This window comes from Neophocaena asiaeorientalis, unplaced genomic scaffold, assembly GCF_003031525.2.
Source record: "Neophocaena asiaeorientalis asiaeorientalis breed wild unplaced genomic scaffold, Neophocaena_asiaeorientalis_V1.1 scaffold31, whole genome shotgun sequence".
NCBI classification, from domain to species: Eukaryota; Metazoa; Chordata; class Mammalia; order Artiodactyla; family Phocoenidae; genus Neophocaena; species Neophocaena asiaeorientalis.
The window spans coordinates 1,571,967-1,599,831 of NW_020175320.1; the positions used below are offsets into that span (position 1 = coordinate 1,571,967).

Consider the following 27,865-nt stretch of genomic DNA (forward strand, 5'->3'; position numbering starts at 1 on the left):
CTATCATGCTAAGTGAAGTAAGTCAGAAAGAGAAAGACAAATACCATATGATATCACTTACATGTGGATTCTAAAACATGGCACAAATTAACCTACCTACAAAACAGAAACAGACTCAGACATAGAGAACAGACTTGTGGTTGCCAAGGGGGGTGGGGAGGGAGAGGGATGGACTGGGAGTTTGGGATTGGTAGATGCAAACTATTGCATTTAGAATGGGTAAACAAGAAAGTCCTAATGTATAGCACAGGGAAATACATTCAATATCCTGTGATAAACCATAATGGAAAAGAATATTAAAAGAATGTACATATGTGTATAACTGAGTCACTTTGCTGTACAGCAGATTGGCACAACTGTAAATTAACTATACTTCAATAAGAGAAAGGAAGGGAGGGAGGGAGGAAGAAAAAAAGGAAGGAAGGAAGGAAGGGAGGGAGGGAAAAGAAAAGAAAGAAAAAAGGAAAGGAAAGGAAAGAAAAAAGAAAAAGAAAATAGATAACCAACAAGGACCTACTGTATAGCACAGGGAACTCTGCTCAACATCTGTAATAACCTAAATGGGAAAAGAATTTGAAAAAGAATAGATACTTGTATAACTGAATCACTTTGCTGTACACCTGAAACTAACACAACACTGTCAATCAATGATACTCCAGTATAAAATAAAAATTAGGGACTTCCCTAGTGGTCCAGTGGTTAAGACTCTGCACTTCCAATGCAGGGGGCCCGGGTTCAGTCCCTGGTCAGGGAACTAGATCCTGCATGCTGCAACTAAAGATCCCACACATGCCATAACTAAGACCCAGCACAGCCAAATAAATAAATAAATGTTAAAAAAAATATTTTTTTTTAATAAATAAAAATTTTAAAAAAAACTAGGGACTTCCCTGGTGGCGCAGTGGTTAAGAATCCGCCTGCCAAGGCAGGGGAAACAGGTTCGATCCCTGGTCTGGGAAGATCCCACATGCCATGGAGCAACTAAGCCTGTGCACCACAACTACTGAGCCCACGCCCCACAACTACTGAAGCCCGCACACCTAGAGCCCATGCTTCACGACGAGAAGCCACCGCAATGAGAAGCCCAGGCACCGCAACGAAGAATAGCCCCTGCTCATCGCAACTAAAGAAAGCCCGTACACATCAACTAGAGAAAGACCCAACGCAACCAAAAAAAAAAAAAAAAACCTAAAAGTACATTTTAAAATTTCTTGTGGGTGTAATTAACATGTTGATTTGCTCCAATCTTTCTCCTCCAGGGAAAGCTTGTCATGCGTCAGGACCATATTTTATTCATATTTGATTCCCCTGCATTATGCATAGTACCTGGCACAAAGTAAAAATAAATGTCTAGTGAATTAAACCGACAAAGCCAATAGGAACGCTTCGTCTGTGCACTCTGCTTACAGCACATTTCTTTTATCTGCCATCATTATTTTGGTACAGATATGGAGTCCTCGCTACACTACACAGTTCTTAAAGGAGCACTTCATACTTGTGTTTTAGACTAAGTCCAACTACTAAGGAAGGCAGCAGGATATAGTGGTTAAAAGTGTGTGGTGTGGAGTCAGACCACGTTAACAATAGGCTGTAACCCCAGCTTTGCCACTTACTGGTGTGTGGACTTTGGCAAGTCAAGTAATCTCTTGTGCATCTGTTCCCTCATCTATAAAATAATAAAAATATCTACCTCTTGGGCTTCCCTGGTGGCGCAGTGGTTAAGAGTCCGCCTGCCGATGCAGGCGACACGGGTTCGTGCCCCGGTCTGGGAGGATCCCACATGCCACGGAGCGGCTGGGCCTGTGAGCCATGGCCATTGAGCCTGTGCGTCCAGAGCCTGTGCTCCGCAACGGGAGAGGCCACAACAGTGAGAGGCCCGCATACAGGAAAAGAAAAAAAATCTACTTCTTAAGTTGTCATGAGAATTAAATGAGTTAAAATTTGTAAATCACCTATAACGGTGTCTACAAGTGCTACTATAAATGTTTGTTAAATAAATAAAGTATCAATAAGTGGGAATACATCAAACATTTTAAAAAAAACTTCTGCACAGCAAAGGAGACCATCAACAAAATGAAAAGGCAACCTATCAAATGGAAGAAAATATGTGCAAATCATATATGCAATAAGGGGTTAATATCCAAAATATATAAAGAACTCATTCAACTCAATAGCCAAAAAAAAAAAAAAATCTGATTAGCACATGGGCAAAAGATCTGAATTTTTCCAAAGGAGAAATACAGATGGCCAACACACACATGAAAGCGCACTCAACATCACTAATCATCAGGGAAATGCAAATCAAAACCACAATGAAATATTATCTCATACCTGTTAGAATGGCTATTATTAAAAACACAAGAAATAACAAGTGTTGACAAGGATGTGGAGAAAAGAGAACCCTGCTGCACTGTTGGTTGGAATGCAAATTGGTGCCACCACTATAGAAAACAACTGGAGGTTCCTCAAAAAATTAAAAATAGGGCTTTCCTAGTGGCGCAGTGGTTGAGAGTCCACCTGCCGATGCAGGGGACACGGTTAGTGCCCCGGTCCGGGAAGATCCCACACGCCGTGAAGCGGCTGGGCCCGTGAGCCATGGTCGCTGAGCCTGCGTGTCCGGAGCCTGTGCTCCGCAATGGGAGAGGCCACAACAGTGAGAGGCCCGCGTACCGCAAAAAAAAAATTAAAAATAGAACTACCATGTGATCCAGCAATTCCACTTCTGTTTATTTATCCAAGGGAAACAAAAACACTAACTTGAAAAGTTATCTGCACCCTATGTTCACTGCAACATTTACAATAGCCAAACATGGAAACAACTTAGTGTCTATCAATGGATGAATGGATAAAGAAAATGTGTATACACACACACAATGGAGTATCATTCAGCCATTAAAATAAAGAAGAAGAGGGCTTCCCTGGTGGCACAGTGGTTGAGAGTCCGCCTGCCGATGCAGGGGACACGGGTTCGTGCCCCGGTCCGGGAAGATCCCACATCCCGCGGAGCAGCTAGGCCCGTGAGCCATGGCCTCTGAGCCTGCGCGTCCAGAGCCTGTGCTCCACAACGGGAGAGGCCACATCAGCAGTGAGAGACCCGCATACCGCAAAAAAAAAAAAAAAAAAAAAAAAGAAGAAGAAGGAAATCTTGCCACTTGCAACATGGATAGAACTTGAGGATGTTATGCAAAGTGAAGTAAGTCAGACAAGGAAAGACAAATATTACCAGTGATCTCACGTGTGGGATCTTCAACCAACCAACCTCACAGATACATAGAACAGATTAGACTTGTGGTTTCTAGAAGCAAAAGGTTGGGGGGGTGGTCAGAAAGGGCAAATGAAGGCAGTCAAAAGATACAAACTTCCAGTTATAAAATAAATAAGGCCTGGGGATATAATGTATAGCATGGTGACTATAGTTAATAATTCTGTATGATCCAGCAATCCACTCCTGGGCACATATCCAGAGAAAAGCAAAACTGGAAAAGATACATGCACCCCAGTGTTCACTGCAGCACTATTTACAATAGCCAGGATATGGAACCAACCTAAATGTCCATCGACAGATGAATGGATAAAGATGTGGTACATATATACAATGGAATATTAGCCATAAAAAGGAGCGAAATAATGCCACTTGCATCAACATCGATGGACCTAGAGATTGTCATAATGAGTGAAGTAAGTCAGACAGAGAAAGACAAATATTATATGATATTGTTTATATGTGGAATCTAAGAAAAGGGTACAAGGACTTCTCTGGTGGTCCAGTGGTTAAGACTCTACCGTTTCCACTGAAGTGGGCACAGGTTCAATCCCTGGTCAAGGAACTAAGACCCTGCACGCAATGGGTCCAGTGGTTAAGACTCTACCATTTCCACTGCAGTGGGTATGGGTTCAATCCCTGGTCAAGGAACTAAGACCCTGCACGCAATGGGTCCAGTGGTTAAGACTCTACCATTTCCACTGCAGTGGGTATGGGTTCAATCCCTGGTCAAGGAACTAAGATCCTGCATGCCGTGGGGCACGGCCAAAAAACAACAAAAAAAGGTACAAATGTACTTATCTACAAAACAGAAACAGAGTTGCAGGTGCAGAAAACAAACTTATGGTTACCAGGGGGTAAGTGGGGGGAAGGGATAAATTGGAAGATTGGGATTGACATATACACACTACTATATATAAAATAGATAACGAATAAGGACCTACTGTACAGCACAGGGAACTCTACTCAATACTCTGCAATGGCCCTTATGGGAAAACAATCTAAAAAAGAGTGGATATATGCATATGTATAACTGAGTCACTTTGCTGTACACCTGAAACTAATATAGCATTGTAAATCAACTATACTCCAATAAAAATTTTTTTTTAATTCTGTATTGTATATCTGAAAGTTGCTAAGAGAGTGGCTTTTAAAAGTTCTCACAAGAAAAAACTGTAAATATGTGTGGTGATGAATATTAATAAGACTTACTGTGGTGATCATTTCATAATATATACATATTTTGAATCATTATGTTGTACACCTTAAACTAATATAATGTCATATGCCAATTATAACTCAATTTTAAAAGATTTAACATAAAAGAGCAAAAAATTAGCAAGAAAACACAAACGAGTAAATAAATGTAAAAAACCATGAACACTTTCAAAAGAGAAAATACAAACAGAAAATAAAATTTTTAAATTAATCTCTTTAATCAAAGAAATTTGAGTTAAAATGAGACCATTTTGCCTATATTAGCAAAGATTTTTTTTTAAAGCTATATAAGGAAAAGTTGTGAAGGAGATGAGAATTCTCATACACCAGTGGAGTAAGGATACATTAGTAGTCTTTTTGGAAAGCAATTTTATAATGTGTGCCAAATGCTTTTAAAATGGTCATCTTCCAAATACTGCATGGTATCATTTGTACGTGGAATCTTAAAAAAAAAAAAGGTGAACTAGAAACAGAGAGTAGAACGGTGGTTGCCAGGGGCTGAGGTGATGGGGGAAATGGGGAAATGTTTGGCAAAGGGTACAAACTTCCAGTTATAAGATTAATAAGTTCTGGGGATCTAATTGTACACCATGTTAACTATAGTTAATACTTCTGTATTGTAGGGACTTCATTGGTGGTCCAGTGGTAAAGAATCTGCCTTCCAATGCAGGGGACACGGGTCTGATCCCTGGTCAGAGAACTAAGATCCCACATGCCGCAGAACAACTAAGCCCACACGCCACAACTACTGAGCTCGTGCACCTCAACTAGAGAGCCTGCATGCCACAACTACAGAGCCCACGCGCCCTGGAGCCCGCATGCCACAACTAGAGAAGAGAAAACCCACAAGCCACAACTAGAGAGAAGCCCGTGCACCGCAATGAAAAATCCCGCATGCCTCAACAAAGATCCCGTGTGCCGCAACTAAGATCCGATGCAGCCAAAAATAAATAAATAAATCTTAAAAAAAAAAATACTGTACTGTATACTCAAAAGTTGCTAAGATAGTAAATCTTAAATATTCTCATCACAAAAACAAAAAAAAAGGTAATTATGTGAGGTGATGGAGGTGTTAACTAACCCTGTTATGGTAATCATTTGCAATGCATCTGTGAATCAAATCATCACACTGTACATCTTAAATGTACACAGTAGTATATACATCAAGTATATCTCAAATCTGAAAATAAATGAATGAATCAATGTTTAAAATCCCTCTGGCTTATAAGATTGTGTCTCTTTACCACCCCACCACCCAAAACCTACTAATAAATAACTCTTCACAACTACTTTTTTATTATTCTATATTTGAGCAATTTTATGGAGAAAAAGAATCCCTTTAATACACTAACTATTTAACTATAATATTACCTTGGAAGGTAGCATGGTAGAGTAGAAAGAACCAAAGTTTGGGGTTAGATGAACCATATTTAAATTCTGATTGTGTCACATAGTATATGCTAACCTCACTGACTCACAAACTCCTTACCTATAAATGAGAATAACAGTACCTCTTTCATAGTACTGTTGTGAGAATAAAATGTAGCCTGCTTAAGCACTCAATAAATACTAGTTTTTATTAGTTACATCTTCTAAAACTAAAATGTTAGTTTTATGAAACTAAAATGTTAGTTTTTATATCTAGTTCATCTTTGCAGGGCCTTACCAGGAAAAATGTTAATATAGTTGTAATCAAGGTGTACATATTATACCCCTTTTCCATGTATTGATGATCTAAATATTTATCATTTTAATGGTTATATCACATTCCCTTGCTAAGAGTATCATAATTTATTTAACCATTCTGCAATTATTAGATAGCGTATTTTTAGTGACTCTGCATTAACTACTTTATTATCTGATCCCCGTAACACTTCTGTATTGTTGAGACAGGAGGGGTATCCCCATCTTACAAATGAGGAATAGGTGGCACAGAAAATTTGAATTCTCCCAAGTCAGTTCATTACAACCAAAGTCAAACTAGAAATCCCAGGTTTCCTATCTTCAAATTCAGTGATTCTCCACTCTGTTTAGATCTCTCCTTTATCTAGAACTACATTTTGTATCTACAGATTTTTAAAAATGACATTCTAACTTCTGCCACCATTAGGTCAATAATTTATGAAATATTAAAAATATTTTTATTCAGAATTATTAATTATTGACTGATACCAAACAAGTAGAAAACCATATAAGCAATTAAACTTCTCCCACTGAACACTATCTTACATATTTTAAAACTGAAACCCTCCATTAAATTCATTCAAGCATTCACACGGCAGTAACACTGTTCTTTTTTTGGTTGATCTGGCTGAACAAGGCAGAATATCATTTGTTATCAAGAAATAGATACTGTTCTAGATGCTGCAGTGAATATAATAGTAAAAATATCCTTGTTGTCCTGGAGCTTATCTTTCCAGTACTGAAGATGGGTGATAAATAAATCATTAAAATGAATATGTTAGTGATAAGTGCAAAGCAAAAACAGCAGGAAAGGGGGATAGGATAGGAAGTGCTGCGGAGGGGTGGTCTACAGTGTCAGATGAGTGGCCAACGAGTTCTCACTAGATGGGAGATGTCTGAGTCAAGATCTAAAAGAAATGGGGCTTCCCTGGTGGCGCAGTGGTTAAGAATCCGCCTGCCAATGCAGGGGACATGGGTTCGAGCCCTGGTCCGGAAAGATCCCACACGCCGCGGAGCAACTAAGCCCATGCGCCTGCGCTCTAGAGCCTGCGAGCACATCTACTGAAGCCCGTGTGCACCTCAACGAAGAGTAGCCCCCGCTCTCCGCAACTAGAGAAAGCCCACACGCGCAGCAATGAAGACCCAACACAGCCAAAAATAAACAAATAAAATAAATTTATTTTTAAAAAAATCTGAAAGAAATGAGGGAGTGACCCAGGTAGATATCTAGGGGAAGAGTGGCATTAGCAGAGGAAACAGAGAAGGGCAAAGGCCCTGAGTTGGGAGCTTGTCTGCTGTGTTTTAGAACAAGATGGCCAGTATAGCTAAAACAGAACAAGACAGGGGAGAATAGTAGATGAAATCAGAGAAGTAATGGTAGCCAGATCAGAAAATGAACTTGCCGAACTTGCTGGTCTTCAAGGGTCTTTGGAGTCTGAGTAAGATGGGAAAACCATTGAAAATTTTGAGGAAAGGAGTGATGTGGTCTGATTTACCTTTGAACTGAAGGGGGTATGACAGCAGGAAGACCAACTAGGAGACTACAAGAGATGATGGTAACAGCAGTGGTCTGATTCTAGACAGAATTTAAAAGTAAAGCCAACAGAATTTGCTGACGTATTAGATAGTGTGAGGAGAAGAGGCATCTCCAAGGTTTTAGGCCTCAACAACTGAAGAAAGAAGCTGGTGTTTATAGCAAGCAAGGTAGGGAGAGGAAGGCTATCAGAAACTCAGTGTTAGTAGTTTTAGAGATACCTACTCCATAAAAAGTACAAGTGCCAAATCAGCAGTTGGACAGACAAGTCTGGAATTAGAGAGGTACAGACTGGGGATATAATTTGGGAGTCATCAGCACAGAGATGATATTTAGAACAAGGGAATGAATGCAGATGGAAAGAGAAGACATCCAAACACTGAACTCTGGGTACCCCACTGTTCAGAGGTTGGGGATATAAGGAGGATGCAACAAGGACTGAAAAGAAGGAAAAACAGACAAGCAGAAGCTAAATTTAAAAAGTATGTCAAGGAAGAGAGACTAATCAACTGAGCCAGAGGCTAGATTGATCAACTATGCCAAATGCTACTGATAGGTCAAATAAGATAAGGACTAAGAATTTACCACTAAATTTGGCAAAGTATAAATCACTGGTGAACTTGATAAGACATTGATTCTTAACCCTGGACTTGAAAAACCTCAAAATATCTGGTTATTTAAAGAAGTGCTTGGGACTTCCCTGGTGGCGCAGTGGTTAAGAATCCGCCTACCAATGCCGGAGACACAGGTTCTAGCCCTGGTCTGGGAAGATCCCACATGCCGTGGAGCAACTAAGCCCGTGTGCCACAACTACTGAGCCTGCGCTCTACAGCCCGTGAGCCACAACTACTGAAGCCTGTGTGCCACAACCACTGAAGCCTGTGTGCCACAACCACTGAAGCCTGCGTGCTTAGAGCCCATGCTCCGCAACAAGAGAAGCCACTGCAATGAGAAGCCTGCGCGCTGCAACGAAGAGTAGACCCCACTCATCACAACTAGAGAAAGCCCACATGCAGCAATGAAGACCCAAAGCGCCAAAAATAAATATTAAAAAAAAAGAAAGAAGTGCTACACATAGCCTCAAAACAAAATTAACTAAATCCATTTTAATTTTAGAAGACTGCCACGTTTTTTTTTAATAGACTTCACTTTTTAGAGCAGTGTTAGGTTCACAGCAGAGCTGAGTGGAAGGTACAGAGATTTCCTATCTACCTCCTTGCCCCCAAACAAGTATAGCCTCCTCCAGATTGACAAGTGGTAGGTAAAATTTACTAAGGAAATGAACGGTAACACAGTGGTGTTACAAAGTTCACCTTTGTAGGACCGTGACCCTCTAAAGTAAAAGTTTTCAATTTAGGCTCTCCAGAGCCCTAGAAGTTCTACAGCATCTCTTTTGTACTACCACAATGGGGAGGGAAGAAGGTATCTGTAGTGGATTGGGCTCAGGGTTCTTCTGATCTGTTTAACCAGAGTACCTCAATCAGTTTTTACATACTGTATTTCAGAAGGGTTTTACAGTTAAAAAAAAAAAAAAAGTTATTGAAAATCACTGCCCTGAAGCAGTGGTTCTCAAAGTGCAGTACTCAAACTAGCAGCAGCACCTGGCACCTTGTTAAAAATGCAAATTCTCAAGTCCCAACCCAGACCTACTGAATCAGAGTCTGGGGATGAGCATCGTGTGTTAACAAGTCCTCCAGGTGATTCTGATGCATGCTGAAATTTGAGAACCAGTGCCTCCAATATTTCAGATATTTTGCTTAGGTAGTTGTTTGCCTTCCTTTAAGCACTGCTATCCTCAGTGGAAATCAAAACAGAAATTTTAGATTATAGATGAAAACATGCAAATATCAGTATTTTAGGATATCAGAATAATATTTCTTACACAATTATTAATTATTAATAATATTTCTTACACAATATTTGGATTAAGGCTGCCATTAGACCTTATCCAAGGGTTATTTTTAAGAACTCTGAAGTTTTTAATATAAAATAATTTCAGCTATTAGATGACCACCTAGACAGCTCTATAGAGAGGTCCCAAAGTATACTGAAAAGTCATATTCCAATATTATGAGTGAGGAATTCTTAATGTCAATTCTTGACTAGTTTCAATCAAAGATTAAAATTTAGGGACTTCCCTGGTGGTCCAGCGGTTAAGACTACAGGCTCCCAATGCAGGGGGCCCAGGTTCGATCCCTGGTCAGGGAACTAGATCCCACACGCCGCAACCAGAAGTTCCCGCACACAGCAATGAAGATCCCACGTGCCACAACTAAGACCCAGTGCAGCCAAACAAATATTTTTTAAAAAAAAAGATTAAAATTTATCTGACATGCAACATACCTCTTTCATATACTGATTATATAGAGCTTCTGATGATTCTAGATAAGCTTGTGCAGTTTCAATTTCTTCTCTTTCAGACCACAAGATACCCAGGTTATTCTGGAAAATAAAGACAAATAATGACAATATAAATCTTCCAATGAAGTAGTTTTCATAGTTTCAAAGTCAATACTTACCTATCAGATAGTATCAATACCACAGTCTGATTAACCATGAATTAATTATTCATAATACTACTGTCCTTACGTCGTGGGAGGCAGCCACTAAGATGGATTCCCTGGTGATTCCTGCCTCCTGGTGCTCATGCCCTGTATAATCTCTTCCCCTTAAGTCTGGGCTGGATTTAGTGACTTGCTTCTAACAAATAGAATATGGCAAAAGTGATAGAAGGTCTCTTCCAACATCAGGTTACAAACCACTGTGGTTCCATTTTGGGTTCTCCCTCTTGCTTGTACTCTCTGAGGGAAGCCAAATGCCATATTCTGAACCACCCTATGGATAGACTCACATGGTCTGGGAGGTCAACAGCCAGCAAGGAATCGAGGCCCCTCAGACCAACAACCTGTAAGAAACTGAATCCTGCCAACAACCACGTGAGTGAGCTTGTAAGCAGGTTCTCCCCAAGCTGAGCCTTCAAGTGCAGCCCCAAGCAGGCCAACAATCTGATGAGAGACCTTGAGCCAGAAGCAACTAGCTAAGCCATGCCTGGATTCCTGTTATAATAAAAGTTTGTTGTTTCAATCTGCTACATTTAGGGGTACAATGTTACATTTTTAAAACTAAGCCAGTTTTTCCCCTGCCACAGGACTCTTTTCATCAGACTCTGTATAGGGAAAATCAGGCCTGTTTACATGGTCAGGATTCAAGACTAGCTCCCCTTTAGACGGGTTACTCTGCCTCCCAACGCTTGTGACAGGCTTTCAGGCACAGGGATACCTCTGAGGCTGGGCTTCCAACATCTTTTGCTTACCTCCCTAGGGAAGGGAACAGAATAAGGAAAACAAAGTTTTTAAAGCAAATTCTTAACCTGGGCCCAAGGACCCACAAGTTACCCATGAAGAGTCTATGAATGTAGATGGAGAACTATTACAAACTTATTTTCACTATGTCCTATGAAACAGTATTACAGTACCTGGGATTTCTGTGGCCTATAGAAGTGAAAAAAATCTTCATATTACAGCTTGCAGATATCTCAAAATACCATTTATATTCATTAGTACTTTAAAATTATGGAAGTTATTAGACACAGATGTTATTTAATGTGTTAATAAGGAAGCTCATGTATCACTATATCATACATTTGTTTTAAAAAATATTTTAGTAACTTCTATGTTATTGGTTTCTTTTATAACCCCTACATTTTATTTTATACATTTAAAATCATTATTCTGTTTCATGAAATACAGGCTTCAGTAGATTGCAAAAGGGGTACATGACACAAAAAAACATGTTTAGAAACCCTACAGTTTAAAGGTGACATGATCACTGCCCTGAAACACAGACCTCTGGTCTCATGGCTTCATGTAATATACCTATTCTATAATTTTTTTTTAAGTGACTTGATCAGTTCTCAGTGTCTAGGACTGCAGGTAGGTCATAGTGATAAATTACTGAGATTGGGCAGTTCTCTCCTCTGTATTACTTATGCAATCCTTTGCGGTACCCTGGGGAAGCTTAAAGGGCTCTGGCCCACTACTAATCTACCGATTATTCTGCCCACCTAGCCTCAGAGAATATAATCTCCCTTAATATTCATTTCTTGAATTTAGAAATGAATCCACAAGTCACCTTTTCTCACTCCCTAGGTCAGCTTATTTTTCCTCTGACAACAGTCCTTGAGATACTCCATTTGGCCATGACACCAGCACAACCCCAGCAGACTGTACCTAGCCTAGACAGATTAGCGACACACCCACTACCAGGAACTGGTTAGCCACATTTACTCTATTTTGACGGGATGGTGATGCATTCAGGCTGCTAGATCCAGGGTAGGCTGTGCCACAGAAAGCAACAACTCTGGTGTGTGATAAATCTTAAATCAAGTAGAGACCCTAGAGTGTGTCTACAAACGACTAGAGGCTTTTTTAAACCATAACCTATTGAGGTCCTGAAGTTAAGGACCATGCAAGGGATCTAGAACTGATTTGATTTTTCAAAATTAATAGTGTTAATGTTTTTTTCAGTGTTTACTCCACATAGGTGACTGCTTTTGACATTCTACATGAATTATTTTTACAATATAAATCCCATAATACATCAGAAAGTACTGTATCATTCACAAAGCAACATCATGTTCTTGCCCTTGGGATAACAGAATAGGTAAGGAAAAAACATAAATATAAAACAAAAACTGCTAAAAAAAGTACTACTGGTGACTTCTACCAAAAATGTAAGGAAAAAATAATACCAACTCTACACAAATTCATCAAGAAAAGCAAAGAGGAAAGAACATTTCCCATCTCATACTAAACCAAAGACACAACAAGAAAACTACAGACTGATATCCTTCATGAACAAAGATACAAAAAATATTAACAAAATTTTAGCAAATCCAGTCCAACAATATATAAAAGGGTAATATTTTACTCGTTTGGCTTGGCAAAAACTCCAAGTGGAGTTTATCACAGGAAAGAAAGGTTGGTTTAACATTGGAAAATCAATCAATGTAATTCACCATATTAACAGACTAAAAAAGGAAGAAAAAAAATCATCTCAGATGCAGCAATGAAATAATGACGCGGATTGAAAGAAGTCAGACCAAAAGAAGAGTATACACCATATGATTCCATTATGAAATTCTAGAAAATGTGGTGGAGGAGGGCAAGGAGAAGGGAGAGAGAATAAAGGAGTGAGAGAGGAATTACAAAGGGACACAAGGAAACTTTTAGTGGTGATGGATATGTTCATTACCTTGATTGCAGTAACTGTTTCATGAGAATATAAAGATGTCAAAGTTCATCAAATTGTATACTTTAGATACGTGCAGTCTACTGTACATCAATTGTACCTCAATAAAGCTATAAACACACAAAAACTGCCCTCCTTATATATATGTATCCTGGCAGTGGGGAGAATAATCTACTAATTTGTCAAGTTAAATTTCACTCAGGAAATGCAAGTGTATATTGCTGATAGCACAAATTAGAAGGAAAACCAGATAAAAACCATTCCTAAGGCCCCCTTCTTCTGGGGAAGGTCTTCCTTGATAATCTAATGTGGGTCCAGGTCCTGTATATCTATAGTTTCCCAAGAAGGAGACACCAGATTGAGACAAAAGAGTCAGAATATCACAAATTCCCATGGACTGATACTTTCAAACTTTTTCCTACACATACATACACACACACAGGTAGTCTTTTGCCAAAATGGAATCACTCTATGTAATCCCAAACATGCCTTTTAGTCTTCCCTCTCCTCTTAGTATTGATAGTTTTGGTTAACAAGTATAAATCATTATTTCTAATGGCTGCATATTATTCTTCTGTATGGATGTACCAGTATTTATTTAACTATAGATCTCACTAATGTTTAATTTATTCTTTTTTGAAACTAACAATGCTGTGACAAACATCCATGTTAACCTACCTTTGCATACCTGTCTCAATATTATTTTAGAATATTGATGTGGAATTTTTAAGTCTTTTTTTTTTTTTTTTACTACTTATTTTATTTATTTATTTTTGGCTGCATTGGGTCTTCGTTGCTGTGCGTGGGCTTTCTCTAGTTGCGGCAAGCGGGGTCTACTCTTTGTTGCGGTGCGTGGGCTTCTCATTGTGGTGGCTTCTCTCGTTGCGGAGCACGGGCTCTAGGAGCGCGGGCTTCAGTAGTTGCAGCTCGTGGGCTCAGTAGTTGTGGCTCACGGGCTCTAGAGCGCAGGCTCAGTAGTTGTGGTACACAGGCTTAGCTGCTCCGTGGCATGTGGGGTCTTCAAGGACCAGGGCTCAAACCCGTGTCCCCTGCATTGACAGGCGGATTCTTAATCACTGCAACACCAGGGAAGCCCTAAGTCAAAGTCTTGACTCAAGAGTTTTGATACCTACTGATCTCCAGAAAGTTCTATGAATTTATATTTCCACTAGCGATAATGCTAATGGGCAGTATCCATCTCCTCATAGTTTCTCCAACAATAAACGTAACCAATATCTTTAATAATCTCTGCCAATGTGATACAATTTTTCTATCTCATTCTTTCAGTTTGCTTTATTAGTAGTGAGGTCAAATCTCTCATCATATATAGCAAATATTAAACGTAATAAAATGCTATAGAGTGGTAATGCCATTGGAATAAACAGATCAACTGAACAGTAGAGTTCAGAAACAGACTAGCATAAGCCCAATCTAATTAAAATACTACTGTTGTACCTCCCAGTCTAGTTCCAGTGCATTACTTTTCTTTTCATATTTTTATATTCACTTTTCTTTATTCTTTCAGATAAACATATTCATTTTGTCCAGTTCTAAGAAAAAAGAAAGCCTATTGTGATTTCAGCAGGAATTGCATCAGACCTATAAATGAACATCAGGAAAATGATATGTTTAATCTTGCCACCTAGGAACATGGTATATCATTCCTTTTACGATTATCAGTTCTATTACCCCAATACTCTTTTTGTAAATGCAATTTCTAAAAATAATATTTTAACAAGTTTTTGCTTATGTATAGAATATTACTGATATTATATATTTACCTTATATCCTCCTGTTTTATCAGACTGATAGTTCTAAGACTTTTACAGTTGATGACTTTAGGTGTTTTAGGTATATAAGGATCACATATAAAAATGATGATTTTGGGGGCTTCCCTGGTGACGCAGTGGTTGAGAGTCCACCTGCCGATGCAGGGGACACGGGTTCGTGCCCCGGTCCGGGAAGATCCCACATGCCACAGAGCGGCTGGGCCCGTGAGCCATGGCCGCTGAGCCTGCGCATCTGGAGCCTGTGCTCCGCAACGGGAGAGGCCGCAACAGTGAGAGGCCCTCGTACCACAAAAAAAAAAAAAAAAAAAAAAAAAAGATGATTTTTATTTTTAAAGATTGATATTCTTATTTGCTTTCTATACTGTTGCAACGGCCAGAACATCTAATCAAGGTTTTGTTCCTGGTTTTAGTAAAAATATCTCTAATAATTCACCCTTCAGAAAAGGCTGACTGTTCAAAATACTGTAATTCATTGAGCGTACGATGTCACAAGTTTTAAGACACATTTTATGTATCAACAAGAAAACATTGCCAAGAAAATTATGACACAAAATCAATCAGCTGTAAGATGGATCCTGATTTCAGAGATATTAATATATTTAAGAACATGCATATTAAAATCAATAAAATACAGCAAATACTGGAGATCCTATATTACATTAAGGAAGGTTTCTAATTCAATTTTTGAGATATTGAAGTACTCTTTTTAATGTTCATTAAGATTTTAGGCAGCCAAATGGTTGAAGAAAATTTCAAATAACTGAGATTTTGTTTGAATTCAATATCTTATGGATTTCATTAGATCATTCATCCACTCAACAAATATTTAGAATGGGCCTATTATGTGCCAGGGACTGAGATTACAAATAGTGAGCAAAAAGAGATATAGTTCCTGTTATATGTAGCTTTTCATTTAATTGGGCCATGATAACAGAATATAACCTATACAATTTCCTTTTTAATTCTGAGGTTTTTCTTTGAGACCTACTCACCATAAGATCAATTGTGGTAAATGTTCCCTGGATCACATATACTAGGAACTTGAACTACTGAATGTAAGGGTTTGTGAGCTTACTTAAGCAAAGTACCTGACACAAGAAGTTCATACAAGGGCTTCCCTGGTGGCACAGTGGTTAAGAATCCACCTGCCAATGCAGGGGACACGGGTTCGAGCTCTGGTCCAGGAAGATCCCACATGCTGCAGAGCAGCTAAGCCCGTAAGCCACAACTACTGGGCCTGCGCTCTAGAGGCCGTGAGCCACAACTACTGAGCCTGCGTGCCACAACTACAGAGCCGGTGCTCCACAAGAGAAGCCACCGCATTGAGAAGCCCGTGCACCGTAGTGAAGCGTAGCCCCCACTTTCTGCAACTGGAGAAAGTCCGCGCATAGCAACAAACACCCAACGCAGCCAAAAAATAAATAAGTAAATAAATTAAATATACATAAATAACTTAAAAAAAAGTTCATACATATTTGTATTCTGAACTGTTATGTTCCTGACCACAATGTCAGACTTATTTCTTAATAAACCAAGCACCATATAAATAGAAAACAAGTATTTTAAGAATTCAGAGGTAGGAGGAAGAGGTCAGTTCAGAACAAAATGATCCAAAGAAAGTTATATATAAGTATAAGGTGAGTCTTGAGATCGGTTTTGAAGAACAGGCAGGAATTCCCTGGGAAGCAAACGAATGACTATGGCAAGAACAGAAACGTAAGATTTTAGATACTTTGTTTCAAATTAAGAATGTACTCTGGTCATTCTTTACAATTTCCTTGAGACCTTAAATTAAGAAGTAAATTACCTTGGATTTTTCTTAACAGAATGAACAGGATTTGGAATGGTGGAGAGTTGGAGGGTCTCGGGAAACCAACGCGTTGACCACGACTACGCAAAGCAATTAAGTAATGCTGGTGGAGTGTGCGAAGAGGGTGGAGAGGGAGTTTGGAAGCCGCTTATCACAAAAGTGCGAACACGTGGGGACAAATCGTGTCTTATACGTTTGCCTTTGGTCTCGGCAAGAGTTGGGGCCCCTCGCCACCCACTGGCCTCCAGCCAACACCAGGGCCGGGCTCGCTCTCACCTGAGCCTGGATGTAGAGTGAAACGCAGTCGTGCGACAGTCGGTACTTGCGCAGTAGCCTCAGGCATTTCACCAGATGCTCCTCCCCCGCCGACAGCTCCTCCGTGTCGATGTGGTTCACCCCGAGATGGAACTCAATAACCGCCCGCCTCACTGCCCCCTGGGCGACGGGCCCCTCGGCCTCCACCAATTCAGCCGGCAGTCCCAAGGCGTGGTCCCCTGCGCCCAAGCTGTCATCGGCCTGAGGTCGCTCATCCTCGTCTTCAGGCGCAGGGCCCAACAGAGCCTTGACCTCTTCCAGCAGCGCCCGGGCGCTGTATTTGGATTTGTACGGTTCCTTTTCCGGGTTTTTATGCAATTCTACCCGAGACAAGGCTAGCGCAGCCTGGAATTTCTCACGAATCTCGGCCCACGGAGCATCCGCCATAGCGTCCTCCACAGCCTCGGTTTCCTCAATGTTTGCAAACAGGACTCCCGCCTTCCTTCTGCTTTGCGACACTTCACCTACGGCCCCCGACAGCCCTACGCCTGCGCACTGCAGAACGCTATCCAATGACGTCCGCCAGGGGCAAGGCAATATGCTTGGCAGTGACCAATGGGAAGGCGCAGTAGTCACCATAGCAACCGTTGTCATGGAAAGGAACCTGTCCTGGCGATAGTCCCACCTCCAGCCCCGCCCTCTGCGGTGGTGAGTCTCTCTCTTGTTGACCCGGTGAAGTTGTAGATGCTTAAAAATATCGATTGACTTCAGCAGATCACAAGGAAATACTGTTTACAAACATAGCTGGTTAAGTACTCTCGTTAATTGATATAAGCTGAAAGGGAGAAACCTTTTGACAGTATATAACCCAGCCCATCACTGGATAAAAATGTAACAAGGATCCGTGTATTGTTATTAATGCATAGCTTCGGGACTTCCCTGGTAGTCCAGAGGAAAAGACTCCGCGCTCCCAAGGCAGGGAACACGGGTTTGATCCCTGGTCAGGGGACTAAGATCCCACATCCCACATGCCGCATGCCACATGGCGCGGGCAAAAAAAAAAAAAAAATACATAGCCTCTATGAATGTAAAAAGCACTGAGTGATCGAAAAGTATTTTCACTTCAACCCTGAAATACAGGTTGTAGGGATATGTACAACATCTCAAAGTAATACAAGAGTTAAGTGCCAGAGCTGTGACAAGACACTTCAAGCAAGGCTTTGTCCATTACATAACTTTCCAAAATTATCGTCAAATACGAGGGGCGGGGGCCAGGCCGGAGAAGGTTTGCTCTCAAGAGCTGGGTATATAAAATGCTTTGAGATACACAAAGGAGCACTGATTTTGGAGGCTCATAGACACAAAGTTTGAATCTCAGATCTGCTTCAAACTGATTAGCTTCTAATTTTCTAAGCTTCAGGTTTCTCAAGTAAAACATAAATGATAATATTACTTATCTCTACAGAATAATTATTAGGAATAAATGAAATTAAACACCTGTCCTTTATAAATGTTAGTGCTCCTCAGGATTCTTTCCTAAATTCTGTCCCGGGGAGATCTTACCCACTTCCTAGACTTTCATTACATGGGCTGCTCACTTCCAAAACTTGGGTCTCCAGGCCAGATGGCACTCTGGAGCTCCAGAATGTAATATTCATCTCTCAACTGGAACAACTGCTCCTGAATGTCCCACTGACTCCTGTATATCAGTATGTTCAAATTGGAACTAATCAGTTTCCTCTTCACATACCCCTTCCCTCCCACACCAAAATTTGCTCTTAAGTTCTGCATCTCAGTGAGTGACACCACCATACACCAAGCTGATGATTTCATACACTCACTCTCCTTTCTTCTCTCATCCTTAAATGTAAAACCCAGTACTAGCCACCTCCAGTCCACCTTCTAAAAAGCTCTTACATTGGTCTACTTTTCATCTCCAGTGACTTAGACCATCATCTTCTGAATTACTTTTAACAGGTACTCTTGCTGCCAGTGTGGCTTCCTATCAGAGCATTTCCCACAACACTTCAAATGACTAATTCGTTCATTCAATAAATATTTAAAATGCCTGTTATTTGCCTGGCACTGTTCTAGGATCTGGAAATTCAGCAACTAAAAAACTTTCTGCCCTAGTATAGGGAAAGACATTAAATAAACTATAATGTCAGATGGTTAAGTGTTATGGAAACAAAGGAGGAGATAAGGAACGTTAGCAGGTGAGGCAAGGTTGCTTTTTTAATTTTATTATTTTTGGCTGCATTGGGTCTTTGTTGCTGCGCGCAGGCTTCCTCTAGTTGCAGCGAGCAGGGGCTACTCTTCGTTGCAGTGCGCGGGCTTCTCATTGCAGTGGCTTCTCTTGCTGCGGAGCACAGGCCGTAGGTGCGCAGGCTTCAGTAGTTGTGGCACATGGGCTTAGCTGCTCTGCAGCATGTGAGATCTTCCCACAACTACTGAGCCCGTGGTCTGCCACAAGAGAAGCCATCTCAATGAGAAGCCCGCGCACCGCAATGAAGAGTAGCCCCTGCTCGCTGCAACTAGAGGAAGCCTGCGCGCAGCAACAAAGACCCAATGCAGCCAAAAATAAATTTATTTTAAAAAATCAGTAGTGTAAAAAAAAAGTCATAGTAGGTGCTCAGTACATATCTGTGACTAGGAAAGTGGTTGGCACATGATTAATAATGGTCTATCATTACTATGAACCAGTTAACATTCTATATTTAAATCATCTAATCCTCAGAACTCTGTGAAATACTATTATTATTCCCATTCTGCAGATTAGGAATTGAAGTCTAGAGAGATTAATAATTTATCAAAGGTCACATACAATAAATAGGCAGTTTTGCTCCAGAGCCCACACCTTTAATCATTATGCAATACTATCTTGTAGTAGGAGCTCAATAAACCACTGTGATACACAGTGCTGACCTCAAAAGACCTAGCTGGAAGAATGCCCAGATGAAAACTAAAATAGCCCAGACGAAAATTAAAATAAAGATTTTTTATAAATGTAAGGATAAATCCTTAGACAGACACACCTGAGAAACACAAAGACACAGGACTAGGAAACTCAAGATGGGAGAGTTCTGCCTGCCATTTGGGGAACAGTCCCTGTGAAAATTGTCCAATGAATGGCACAGAGTACAGGTCACCGTTAACACAGTGACCTGACATTTAGGCAATGATCACCTCTTGCTGTTAACATCAAAAGACAGAGGGACAACTGGACACTGGGTACACTTCTCGATCTAATTATCTATTACGTTAGATGCAGGGGGACAAGGAGCTTGTAAAGTGACAGATGGAGATGTCTCAGCAAAATTCAGAATGTGGCAGAACCTACAGAACAAATGGGGACTTCCCTGGCAGTCCAGTGGTTGGGACTCTGCCTTCCAATGCAGGGGGTGTGGGTTTGATCCCTGGTCAGGGACCTGGGATCCCACATGCCACTGTGCCAAAAAACCAAAAACATGGAACAGAGGCAATGTTGTAACAAGTTCAATGAAGACTTTAAAAAATGGTCCACATCAAAAAAAAAAACCCAAAAAACTATATATGTACTTATCTTTTTTAATTTTTTAAAAATAAATTTATTTTTTATTTTTGGCTGCATTGGGTCTTCGTTGCTGCGCACGGGCTTTCTCCGGTTGCGGTGAGCAGGGGCTACTCTTCATTGCGGTGGCTCCTCTTGTTGCGGAGCACAGGCTCTAGGTGTGCAGGCTTCAGCAGTTGCGGCACGCGGGCTCAGTAGTTGTGGCGGATGGGCTTAGTTGCTCTGCGACATGTGGGATCTTCCCGGACCAGGGATCAAACGCGTGTCCCCTGCATTGGGAGGCGGATTCTTAACCACTGCGCCACCAGGTAAGTCCCTTCACTTATCTTTTGACTCAGCTGTCCCACTCCTAGGAATCTACTCTGAAGATACCCCTCCAACAGTATGTAAATACATATATAACAAGGTTCCTCACTGCAGCAATGTTTGTAATTGAAAAATATTGGAAACAACCTATGTGCCCATACATAATAAGAAAATGGTTGAATAACTATAGTATACCCACACAGTGGAGTATGATGCAGTTGTAAAACAAAGAATGCTATGAACTGATGTGATTTCCAGCATATACTGTTAAGAAAAAAAAGCTCAAAGAAGCATCTATAGGATGGCACCCTTCATGTTAATATCGTTTTGATAATTGTACTATGGTTACGGAAAACATTAACACTGGTGGAAACAGTGTAGAGTATACACAAACTTTCTGTTCTATTTTTGCAACATTTATGTAAGTCTAAAATTATTTCAAAATAAAATCTTTTCAAGAAATGCAAGTGACCAATAAATGTAAGATGTTAATCCTCGCTCAATTAAAAGACACAAATGAAAACGATGTATTAGTTTGCACCTAGCAAAGTGACAAAAGGAAGCCAACACCTAATGTTAGTGCTGTGGGGAAACAGGTTCTCTCCTAGGCTTTAGGGTAGGAACATAAACTGGAACTGCTTTGGAGAGCAACTTGCATCAAAATTTAAAATACATTCACTTTGACCCTGCACTCCTACAAGTGACAATCAGACAAGTACACAAAGATTACACAAAGACATTCATTTTAGGGTTGTTTATAATAATGAAAGATAAAATAACATGTTCATACTGTGAGATACTATGAGATGGCACAGTCATCAAAAGTGGCACAGGGACTTCCCTAGTGGTCCAGTGGTTAAGCCTCTGCATTTCCACTGCAGGGGGCACCGGTTGGATCCCTGGTCTGATGCCTGGTCGGGGAACTTAAAAAAAAAAAAAAAAAGGCACAGATCTGTACTTACAGTAAAGGATGCACATACGGAGGGAAAAGCAATTCACAAAACTGAAGGAATGATTCCAATTTTGTAAACGAATTCCTGGAAGAGATGCTCCAAATATGTTGGATATGTGGTGACTTGCTTGTTTTTTCTATGTTTGGATTTTTATACCCATCACTTATTATGTTTAAAACAAAAATTTCAAGCTTCAATTTTAGGGAAAAAGTCACCAAAAACATAAATAGTAAATACTAACTTTATTGTGGCATAAAGCTGTATTTTTATACATTAACTCAATTTTACAGTAAAAACACTTTATGTATAACTGTAAAGAAACTGCTGCACAGATAGTTCCAACATAAAAATTGGTATTTTAAAAGTTCATTGAGTTGTTTGATACATAAATTGGAAAATATTTTCTCTGTAGAAAATAGTAAAAATGCTAACATTTCCCAGGCTAGCACAACAAGCCCATTTAAACCGTACAGTAGCTGAATTATACATTTATAAATATGGTTTGAATTCTGGGATCCAGGAGAAACTTTAGCTTCATTTACTAAAACAGCCATGTTGTCCTAAGTTGTGTAAAGTGAAATTCCCATTAATCTTCCCCCTTACTCTTGATTTACGCCTGATTATTTCTTCCTAAAGGACAGGTACACTGTTCTTTTAATCTACTTGATAAAGTAACCCATTCTTACCCAAACTTAAATGTTTTGGTTGTTATTTAAGTATGCTCAGCATCTCAGCAAAACCAGAATTTAATAAAACATGATCCACAAGGCACGAGTTGTTGGTCATCAAATACCTTCCTCCCCTTGACTCCCTCTGGCTTGATGGGAAACCACGAGAAGGTCAAGCGATAAAATTGTCAAGTGGATCAAGGAATAAAAGCCAAGTGAATTTGAGAACAGAGAAACATCCAGTCAGGATGCAAGGACAGAAATGAAGTCCAAATAGAAAAAGGATGCTGCCTCAAGAACCAAGGAGTTGAGTTGGCTATCTGAGCCCCTTACTGCAAAGGTGACTAAGAACCAGTTGGATATAAAGACCCTGCCAGAGAAACCAGTGCCTAGAAAGATTTCAGTTGTTCAAAATAATTAAATGAAAACAAGACAGGCCATGTATTTGAACTCCTCCTGTCATAGTTTATTTCCTGAGATTCCCAATACAGAATTTCTAGGAATTAAGGCAAGAGGACAATGTTACTCGTAAGCTCCTGCACAAGGTTTCCCAGAAAAACAATACTCGAGACCTCAGAGCAATATCGGGCCAGGGGCTACATTAAGTTCTTCAGTTCCCTCAAAGTAACAACTTAAAAATAACCATATAGAGTTTGTCTTAAAAGGAAGTCTCTAGGTAGCTGCAACCTATCAACAGAGTAGCAGCCATCTAATAAAAAGAAAGAGATCCTATACGTGGCTATAGGAACTAGGCCTTGAGAAACTAAACTGGATCATTCTACCTAAAATTCCCAGCTTGCCCATTAGAAGTTAAACTCTAGAAACATTAATGACTCATTAAGTTTTCACCATTAAAAGAATGCTTTATCCCACACCTTCACTTGTTCTTTTCTTTGCTCTCAATACACGTTTCCTTCTTGCATGTGGAATATATTTTCAGTGGGGTTTTTTTTGACTCTTCAGCCATGCAAATCTCTGCCCCCTACTCCTTTAGTTCCTCCTTAGTAAATAATGTTAATCTTCCAATAGGAAGTGGACTATGTTATCATCAAGCACCATTTATCCTGTCTCCTTACTTATGAAGAAAGTTACTGGGCCATGCTATACACTTGGAATTCCTTAAAGATACTTGCTTTCTAGTAAAATACTTCTATATGTACATATATATTTTTAAAAAATCTGTGAAGAATTCACTGAAGCATGAATCACCTTATATTGAGAAGCTAATAATGTATCAAAATGCACATAACAATGGCTAATCTATATACTATCGCCTATCAAATGTATCACCACCTCCAAATCTAGAGCATATGCTGGCATAAACTGTGTTACATCCCAGCTGAGATTGAATCTTGCTTCAAAATATTGCTCAGTGTTAATTCTCAGAAGATACATTATAGGACCATAGGAGTAAATGTTAGGCAAGTGGCTGAGGAATACCAATTACAGAACAAAGCCTTGAGTGCTCAAAGTGCCTCTCCAGAAACTGTTGCGTTCCCCCATGGTATTTAGGAAGGACACTATTAAGAGACACCTCTAAGTATAAAGACAGGTCAACTTCACAAGTATCAGCAGGTACATGCTTGCTTCTATCTTATAATCTATAGACACTGCTGCATTAGAATATGTACTGAATTCACACACCTTTTCCAAAGGAATACCCGATACAGAAGTAGCAACAAAGTTATAAATGACAATGATCAGATGAAATAATTTAGATGAAGCCTGTCTCTCTTGAAGAGATGGGGACTGGGCAAGTGGTCAGGAAGGAAATACAATATGCTTTTAACTTTGTATGAAAAATAATGTTCAGTTTCCTGTTGCCGAACATAGTTCTGTTTTTGCCACATAAATCCTCTACCTCAAATTACTGTCCGAATGCTTTACTAAAATTCCGCTTCTGGCCTTTGTTTTGGAATCTGTTACTTTTGTTGCCACCTCCTGATCGCTGTCCTCTGAAGCTTCTATTTCTTTCCCGCTGTCCCCTGAGACCTCGATTGCCTTCCCGCTGTCCCCTGTAGTTTCTGTTTCCTTCCCGCTGTCCCCTGAAGCTTCGATATCCTTCCCGTGGTCCTTCTAGCTCTGGTTGCTCTGTGGCCACAGAAAGCTGCCAGCGCCGTGAATCATGCCATTTTTCCTGTTGAGAGATGGTTTCGTTTTTACCTGCTCTGATTTTTACTGAATTTGGTTTAAAAAGGCATGAGAAAGATAACATTTTTTCCCTTTTTCTAAAGAAAAACTTGATTGATAACCTAAGTGCTTAAAAGATCACTGGTCAAAAATAAAATAAGTTTCACTATGAGATATACCCTCATCATTTATTCAATTCAATTACTACAGGGTATCCACAGCTGTCAGGTAGTAAACATATAAATATACCACTTGCAAACACATTTCTCACAGCAGTACGGAATAAAGATATAGCAATGTCTATATAAACCCCGTGTAACATACACGGGGTTTGTGAAAAAAGCTGGATATTGTTCACAATGCTGTAGAAAGGAAAAAAGGAAAACAGGCAGGCTGAATAAGAAAAATATTAGTATAAAGAGGGTAGGAGAAAAAAAAATACTAAAATATAATTCTTAGTTATTTTTAGTAAAGGGGCTAGAGCTATTGTTTCCCTTTCTATTATTCTATATTTTAAATAATAAATATTTTACCATTTAGATATGTTAACTTCAAAATGTAAGAGAAAAGAATACCTGTACTTCTGTTACTGATGCAGTAGGGATATCAAAGCAAACACCCTAGAAATCAAAACAAATGCCAGTTAATCCACACTTGGACAAGAATTATAAAATGCACCTTAAATGATACTCCAAAAGACCAGGTATTATGTAAAAGAAACAACCCAAACAAACCAGGTATCCATTTTAGATAAACTTTAGACCAAGCCCCAACACATAATACCTCCCCAAAGCACAATAATAAAAAGCCAGGGATATTAAAAAAAAGGACTCAAAACTACTTGGAACCGACTAGAGATCATTCTTGGCTTTCACACTGTGCTAATCCTCACAGAGCTATTAGCTACATTTTATAGCTGAGGAAACAGAGGCTTGGAGAGGCTAAATCACTTGTCGAAGGCCCCGCAGCTGGTAAGAGCAGCTTTTAAAAATCTGGTCAGTATGGCTCTTAAATAAAACCTATGGTCTAAAAACATTAAAATACACTGCCTTCCATCAGAAAGACTGAACTAGTAAGGATGACCTAACTAAAAGCAGAAAAATAAATGATCTTGTATTGTTTTCTATGTTTATAATTCAGCCGCCTATGAAAAGAGTTTAAAAATTAAATACTTTACAGGACACTAGCTTTGATAACAAGCAGTGCCATCATCTCCAATGAAGTCCTCAATATCTGGTTGGGGAACTAAGATCCTGCAAGTTGCGGGGTGCAAACAAAAAATTTTTAAATCCTGTTTCTTGGCGTCCACAAAATAATCAAACTCCCCCCGCAACTGACACAGGCACTCCTCTCCCCTGGCTGTCTTTAATTACAACACTTTGAGGAACATCCCTTCCACCCAACAATTTACCCAATTATAACCACAGGTAGCATCAGGTACTAATGCCATTTGTGGGAATCTTCATTCACATATTTACTAAGTACTCAATACCAGGCACTCATTGCAGTACAGAGACGTCTAGAAAACAGTTTTGGCCCTTGACTCAGCCACCATCTTCTTGAGGCTCTCAGTCAGTAAGCAAGCACAGCAAAGCAAAATTTACATGAATAAAGCTATGCCTTAAGAACTGTGAAGCACATGTACAGGTGCCCCCAACTCTGCCATTCGGCCAGGGGAAGCTCCAGAAAGACTTAAGACCAAGTCATAAAGGATACCATGGAGATAAGAAATACTATATAAACAGTGGATTGAGCATAAGGATGAAAGAAAGCAAGATGTACTTGGCATTGTTGGGAATGGAGGGCATTGGTGGTGAGGAGACAGAGATGAAGTTGGTAAGGAGGACAGAAGCCAGCTCGTGAAGAAGCTCCATGTGAAAGTTGGGACTTTATCCCATAGATTATGTGGAGTTGCTTAAGGAGGTGAAAAACATGGTCAGACAAGCAATGAGTTGAAGATAAACCTGATATGGTTCACAAGCCAGTAGTTCTCCAAGTATAGTCCATGCACCCCTGGAACCCTGAGATTTTTTTTGTGGGGGGGGGGTCCACAAAGTCAATTTTTTTTTTTTTTTTTTTTTTTGTGGTACACGGGCCTCTTCTGTCCTTTTCACTCTCATTAAGGGTAGAGAGGAGTTTACCAGACACTACATTACACGTGATATTGCTCAGATGACTAACAGAAAATGATATTCTTACGCTTTATTAGAATTTCAGTCTTCATTTCTAATACTCTAAATATCAATAGATATAACCCATCTAAACAAAAGCTTTTTGCTATCCCCAACATTTGTTAAGAATGTAAAGAGGTCATAAGACCAAAATGTTTGAGAATTGCTGTGCTAGTCTACGCCATTAACTGAGAACAGGAGTCAGAAGAAAGAACACCAGGCTTGGAAGGCAAGATTTTAAATTTTGAATTCAATTTTGAGTAAGTTTGTATTAAGGTGCTTAATAAACCCAATCTGGGTGGAGCTGTCAGGGAAGCAGCTGGATCTTCAAGTCTGGCACTTCATGCAGATGGTTCAGGTTAGAGATACACAGAGGGTACGTGTCAATGACTAAGTGGCAACTGAGGGTCATGGATGACAATGCCCAGAGAAGACTATATACAGAGTGAAAGCGCGCAGCGTCCCCATAGAACAGGGAGAAGCTACTGTACAGTGTTTTATTGCCAGCATGAAGCTAACGAACCAAGGCAAAGTCACAGAAGAAGCCCCAGCCTTACCTGCTTTCCTTTGAGAAAGACCATTCCCTTCACTTTGGAATCAATATCCTCACCCAGTTGCTCTTTAAGTTCTTTCCAAGCATAACTAATATTTGGCATTTCTATTGAGCACTGCAAGATCATGGTCACAAAACCCTATGGAAGAAAGGGGAACAAAATTAAAGTCTCAGAAACAAACCTAAGTGATAAGCACTTGTCCTCATGTTTCTGAAATATTTATAGGAAAGCTGTTCCTAAAAGCATACCCCTCCCACCCCACCATTTTAGTACAAGTAAAACTGGGGAACTCTGAATAAGATTGGTGGACTGTGCTAGTGTTGGTATCCAGACTGTGATAGTACACTTTTGCAAAAGGTCACCACTGGCGGAAACTGGCAAAGTGTACAAGGAGTCTCTCTGTATTAACTCTTAAAACTTTATGTGAACCTACAATTATCTCAAAGATTTCAACTTAAAAAAAAAAAAAAAGGAAAGCATCACCTTCTTAAGTTTCTAGGTATGCTGGCTAAATGTATCATATGCACTTATGTGTCCACATGCTTGGGTTTTTTAGGATGAAAAACTTGACATATAATTCATATACCATAAAATTTGCCATTTTAATGTATACAATTCAGGGGTTTTTAGTATATTCACAAGATTTGCGATCATCACCACTATCTCAAATTCCAGAACATTTCATTATCCCCCCCCCCCCCCCCCCCCCCAACAAAATAAACAAACACACT

At 39.8% G+C, this 27,865-nt stretch overlaps 2 protein-coding genes across 3 annotated transcripts in view; both read right to left on the bottom strand.

The window, feature by feature from the left end:
- Window positions 1–17,310, bottom strand: part of KIFBP (kinesin family binding protein) — a 38,555-nt gene extending 21,245 nt beyond the window's left edge. For both annotated transcript variants that reach the window (XM_024765567.1, XM_024765566.1), the window contains exons 1-2: window positions 16,824–17,310; window positions 10,041–10,139 (exon numbers count right to left, since the gene is read on the bottom strand). In XM_024765567.1, the coding sequence (XP_024621335.1) occupies window positions 10,041–10,139; window positions 16,824–17,249 (525 nt within the window). In that variant the 5' untranslated portion in view covers window positions 17,250–17,310. The remainder of the gene's footprint in view (window positions 1–10,040; window positions 10,140–16,823) is intronic.
- A 4,526-nt stretch (window positions 17,311–21,836) lies between these two features.
- Window positions 21,837–27,865, bottom strand: part of DDX21 (DExD-box helicase 21) — a 26,906-nt gene continuing 20,877 nt past the window's right edge. The window contains exons 13-15 of the mRNA XM_024765534.1: window positions 27,138–27,272; window positions 24,985–25,029; window positions 21,837–24,416 (exon numbers count right to left, since the gene is read on the bottom strand). Coding sequence (XP_024621302.1) covers window positions 24,147–24,416; window positions 24,985–25,029; window positions 27,138–27,272 — 450 coding nt within the window. The 3' untranslated portion in view covers window positions 21,837–24,146. The remainder of the gene's footprint in view (window positions 24,417–24,984; window positions 25,030–27,137; window positions 27,273–27,865) is intronic.